Source organism: Lissotriton helveticus, chromosome 7, assembly GCF_964261635.1.
Source record: "Lissotriton helveticus chromosome 7, aLisHel1.1, whole genome shotgun sequence".
Taxonomy (NCBI): Eukaryota; Metazoa; Chordata; class Amphibia; order Caudata; family Salamandridae; genus Lissotriton; species Lissotriton helveticus.
In genome coordinates, this window is record NC_136068.1 from 199,151,523 (window position 1) to 199,157,522 (window position 6,000).

At 44.1% G+C, this 6,000-nt stretch overlaps 1 protein-coding gene across 1 annotated transcript in view; it reads right to left on the reverse strand.

Annotated features, from left to right (window-relative positions):
* The window catches only part of GDAP1L1 (ganglioside induced differentiation associated protein 1 like 1), a 520,679-nt gene extending 516,944 nt beyond the window's left edge, over positions 1-3,735 (reverse strand). Inside the window, exon 1 of the mRNA XM_078650467.1 lies at positions 3,496-3,735. Coding sequence (XP_078506593.1) covers positions 3,496-3,675 — 180 coding nt within the window. The 5' untranslated portion in view covers positions 3,676-3,735. The remainder of the gene's footprint in view (positions 1-3,495) is intronic.
* Positions 3,736-6,000: the final 2,265 nt, after the last annotated feature.

Below are 6,000 nucleotides of genomic sequence, written 5' to 3' on the forward strand. Positions count from 1 at the left end.
GCATAGTTTCAGAAAACTCCTTAAGACATGGGTGTACCAACAACTAGACACCTCCGTACTGGCTGCCATCTAGTTTCAGTTCCCTCACCACATTCCATTCTTTCATTTATTCACTACAGCTCGCTCAGCGCCATGATGCTCCCTTGGGAGCGAACGTCCGCGCTTTACAAATACCCATAAATATCAAATAACAGGACCATACTAGCCGCTCTGCCAGTCATGCATTTCCCGGCTACCCTGCAGGCTAGGAGCCTGCTTTCTGAGCTGGAAGGGCGTTCAGCAGTGCTTAATTTGTAACAAAAAATAAGTGCCATGGCTCTTGTCAGGAGGCCACTGCAGCTTGCACCATACATTGCCTCTGTCACGTTGCAATTGATTGTAACAACACAACTACTAACCCTCACCCTCCTACAAGTGTGACAACTAGGACCATTTCAAGACCACAGAGCTATAATAATGGTTTCGGCGGCAGGTAATAGTCACTTAATGTAAATTGAATGAATAATTAACTGTTATTGTGGTCCTCTCCAAATTAGATAGACAGCACCACCTTGTGGCAAACTGTCACAAGCGCCAGTGTTGACAATTAAGGGCCTGCGCTGAGCACCAGAAACCACAGACTCAAATTAAGCACTGGCATCACGGACCCTAACACTTATGCACCTGTAGCGGGGGGTGGTGCCCACTAGGTTGTGTGCTCTCATAAAACCCCTAAATCTGTTTTTATGTTTACTGTGATTTTGTTTGGTGACACTAGCGGAAAACGCATGATGGAGCTATGGGGTGAGGGGAACCAATGCGCACAAGAGAGCACAAAAGGAAAGAAAGAAGGAACGGAGGGATTGATAGAGAGATGGGTGAATGGAGAGCTACATGGATGGATTGGAAGCTAGAGAAATGGATGGATGATTTGGAGACAGAGGTTGAGGAAGGAATGAAGGGATGGGGGATGAGAGGTGCAGGACAGGGCACGAGTCGGGGTACCACGCGGGTGGACGGCATCCCCCCACTTATTTTCGAGGGTTTTCCAGGGTGGACGCCGTCCACCCTGCTCAATCAAAAAGCCGTCCACCATTTACAATCAAAACCGCGTCCACCCTTACAAAATAGGTGCGCGCAGGTGGATGGCTGAAATCGGAAGTTTCTCGGACTGCTGCAGGACACCACGCCGGTCACCACGCCCCTTCACCTACCAGGTTCGCCGTTGCAACCAATGGATGGACGCCGTCCCCCCTGCGCAAAAGCGCTACAACACATACCTACTTTAACAGGTTTTTGCCTTTCGTGACGTCACTTCCGGTCGTGACGTCACTTCCTGTCTGTGAGCGCCCCCCACTTCTAGGTTTTTGCCTTTCGTGACGTCACTTCCAGTCGTGACGTCACTTCCTGTCTGTGAGCGTCCCCCCACTTCTTTATTTAGGACTTGTGCCCTGGTGCAGGATGGATGAAATGATTGAGAGAAGGATGCAAAGATAGAAGGATGAATTGAACTAAGGATGATGGATGAATGGGGAAGTAAGGATGGTGGCTGAATGAGAGAAATAAAGAGGATGGATTGACAAGAGAAGTAGGGACAGATGGAGAGTCCTTGACACAAAGGTCCTTGACAAGAGGGCTGAGTGCTATTAGGCACCAGGGAGCTCCCTCTTGCAGGACCCATTATTCCTTTAGTAAAATGTATTTACTGATGCGTTCTTGAAACCCATGTTCATTAGAGGGAAAATACCATGTTTTCTCTATCGCTGAGCACGTTTTCTTTTAATACCTAGAAGCAGTTTCTTGCAGTACCTGCAAATGCGAAATTAGTGTGCAGAGGGCCCCACATTAAGCGTCTTCCCCAGGAAAAGCCTGGTGTTAGGAAAGGAACCTTAAAATAAATGTAGATTCTAAAATAAAAGTATTGCAGTAGGTGTAGTTTTCAATTTTACCCATGTCATCGGGAGCCCTTTACCCAGGCCTTGTGGTCAACAAACTTTGCATGTTGCAATTTCTTTAGCTTTTTTTTTAATTTCGAAAAAGGAAACTACAAATCCCAGAATGCAAGGAGCTGTTAATTTAACAATCAGAACTGGAAAACGAGATGCCACCTAGCAACTAAAACCGCATTAGTCTTCTAGTCCCTGTTCCCAAATTGCGTTATTATTTTCAAGGGTCTCTTTACACATATAAAGGGCAGAGCTATCCTGAAAGGGGTGGAGCTTGAATGGAGCGAATCAGGTCTTCTTATGCTAGTTAACTCTTTACTGGCCAGCACTGGGAAACTTCATTTTCCAAAGCCCAGTAGGCTATCGAAAACAAGGAGCCCGTGCACCTGCCGTATAAGGGCTAGTAATAAACCTAATAGCTTTACAGAACAAACAAGCCGCTGGCGCGCAGATGTGGCCTAATGCACAGCGTGTGGCCAAGCGAGTAAATCCGGGCTAACTGCAGAATCCAGCTAATAAGAGGAGGGGGGGGGGATAATCCGAGGCCACGCTGCTGCAGAGCGTATGATCTGGCCTTGTGGTGCTGCTCACACACAATATTAGGATGCTCTGCTCAGAGAGCTACCAGCCCTGCACGACAGGCTGCATTACCCCCTGACAAAACAGGGCCAACCAGATTTACGCTTAACGAGCCGCGTTCCCAACAATTGCTAGCGTAAGCAAAACGCCGTAGCACGGGGTTTATGAGAGAGAGGGAGAAAGAGGGGCGTGTGGCCCCTGCGCGTGCGTGCGCGAGTCGGGGGACACAGTATCAACACATAAATAAAACAACTGCATCGTGACGAGTGTTCGTAAGAAGATGCGCTTTGCTTTAAAATGCAACCGTTTGCAATTGTTTAACTAAATATTTAATTGAACACCAGAGGCATGCTCGTGCATTAAAGGGCACTCGGAAATCTCGCTGGCTGGACGGCAGGTTTTTTGCTGCAGTGTCCTGTTAAAAACCGACCTCTCTTGGTCGCAGTGCCGGTATGCAACTCCCCCATCCTCCACACACATACACACACACCCCTGTACCACTCTGTCAACATGGTAAAATACGCACGGAAGCATACATGTGTCACGTGCCTCCTATCCGCTCCTCTTAACGGGTCTCAAGCGTGCATTATTCCTCGTAGATATCACAAATGCCGACGCACACGGCGTTTCCGGTAGAGTCATTGTAGACACACATTAGTGGTCTCGAAATACCACAAAAGAGATACGTGTTTTTAAAATGAAACTCAAGCCGCAACCGCAATGAAGACAATTATTCCCAAAAACAGGAATTGAGACCTAATGCTGCATTGCAAACCAGAACCACAGCATCCCTGAACAAATCTGGACGAAAACACACACACCGTATAATCCTTTCAAATTAAAAACATGTTTTTGTTTCCTGCACGCAAGAGTCTGCCACTGAAGCTGCAATGATTGCCCTCCCCAGCATCCCTACAGCAAGCACCTCAATGACAGAAACAAATATACAAACAGGCAGTGCACATCCGTTTGTACCCTGGGTAGGGATTACCTTTTGAGAGCTGAACGACTGTGTCCAGTGGTACAGGACCAGCCTGTCCTTGGGTCTGAGGCTGGGGTCCATGGTTTCGGGGGTCTCCTCGTCGTCTGTGCATTTCCCTGCCTCGTTCTCCGAGGATGAGATGGGCCACCAGCTGCAGTTGGTGGGAGTAACATTGTTGGGAGTCGCCATGACAGCCTGGCTTGGAAGAAAGGAAGGCGAGGGGAGCAGCTGCACCGACGGAGAATCACATGGCCACACAGAAACATCATCACTGCCGGAGAGACGGGGCCACGTTACTCATCACATATTCAGATGGGAATCTCGGCGCAGTCACAGCAGATACTGTGTGTATATGTGCATTAAAAAAAAGAAATATAATCAGAACTATAAAAGTGTGTGTATATATATATATATATATATATATATATATATATATATATGTGTGTGTGTGTATATATATACATATATATGTATACACACACACACACATATATACATTTAAAAAAATGTATGTATATATATACATACATTTTTTAAATGTATATATATATACATATATAGAAACCAAGTCCTGTCCACAAGTGTTCCAGCAAAAGTATTCAGGAACGGACCACCACACAGGATTATGAATTTTAAAGTGCGTTTATTTTCTCCACAACATGACGCGTTTCGACCGAGTCACCCCGGTCTTGATCACACACATATATATATATATATATATATATATATATATATATATATATATATATATATATATATATATATATATATATATATATATATATACACACACACACACACACATATATTCACTGAAAAAAACAAAGGTTACGGGTTACGTGGACATTATAGTTAGGTTCAGATTTTACAGACACAAAACCATAGTAATTCCGCAGTTATAGTTGCTTGGGTTAACTATAACTTATGCCCACCCCTGCAATGCACTGCTTATGACCTCACATATTAAATCACTCATGACATGGTCAGTGAGATCACTCGTCACGGATGACATCTCAAATGACCATCCAGTAAGTGTGAGTGTTTCATTAAAGTTTCTGACACTGTAAGATATATACTGAGGTACTGCATAAGTTAAATTGATATTTTATCTGTACTACTGAGTGTAAGTATTTCTATCATTTTTTAAGGCGGGTGTACCATTCATGAGTTAACTAGCCTCTACGCTGACACGCCCCCTACTGATGTATGTGTATTGTAGTCCTTTGCAACAGTTTAAGCTGCTCATTGAGACTTCATTCAACAGTGATGGTTCAGTATAGTTGTAGTTCAGACCTCGCTCCTTTGTGATGAATGAGTGCAGTTGTAGTTTGCAATAAGTTCATCTGTTCACTAAGACCTCTCTCTAGGGTGATGGCTCAGTGTAGTAGTCGTTTTCAACACTGACGTCTCTGCTGACACCTTTCTCCAGAATGAAGAATAATTTCACCTCTTTACTGGGTGTGAGTTATAGTGGTTTGTGTAAAATGAATGTCTACACTAAAACCTCTTTCCAGATTGATGAATGGTGTTGTGGTTTGCGGTAGACTAGCCTGTATGGTTAGACGTCTAACTTTGGTCATTAGTGGTTAGAGTAGTGGTTTAGAAGGGATGCGACCATCCGCTGAGAACTTTCTCCTGGGTGATAATAATCCAGGCCCTGATTATGTCCAGGCTAGACTACTGTAATGTGTTATATCTAGGAATCTCACAGGGTAGATTGGCAAAACTCCAGAGAGTTCAGAACGCAGCAGCCCGTCTGCTGCTTAATATCCTGAGGCGGGCATCCATTGGGACAACTCTTGCCAAGTCACACTGCCTTCTAGTGAGGAAGAGAGTGTCTTTTAAAGCAATGTGTATCTGCCAAAAAATCTTGAACGGGAAGGGATCCAGCTACTTACGTCCTCTGATAAAGTTCTATCACTCTAATAGAAGCCGGAGATCTGCTGGAATCTCCATTACTGCTTGACCCAGAGTGACAAAGTCAGTACGGGTGGCTGGTCTTTTGGCCTTCTGGCCTCTTAACTGTGGAATATCATCCCTTTATATCTGAGACAGGAGAGGTCTGAAGCAGTAGTCCAGAAGAAATTTAAGACTTAGCTTTTTACACAACCATAAGTTAGTCTACTTTTTTAGTTAGGGCCTGTTTTGATATTCTTGGTCATACTGGGGGTAGCGCAGATACACTCTGAATGGAGTAACCAGGCGCTCGATAAATCATATTAATATTATTATTATTATAAGTGAGTGTAGTAGTCGATAAAGTTACAGTGAGCTCTCTGCTGTTCGTTTCTCACCTGTCTCCTTCCTTTTATTATTTAAAAAAATATTAAATGGCATTTTATGAAGTATATTGAAGTTTACTTTGCTGGAAAATGTAATCAGTGATGTAATGAGTGATGTCATTGACATGTCATAAGTGATGTAATATGTGAGGTCATAAACAGTGCATTGCGGGGGCTGTAAGTTATAGTTACCTCAGGTAAGTATAACTGCTGACTATCTATGATTTTGTGT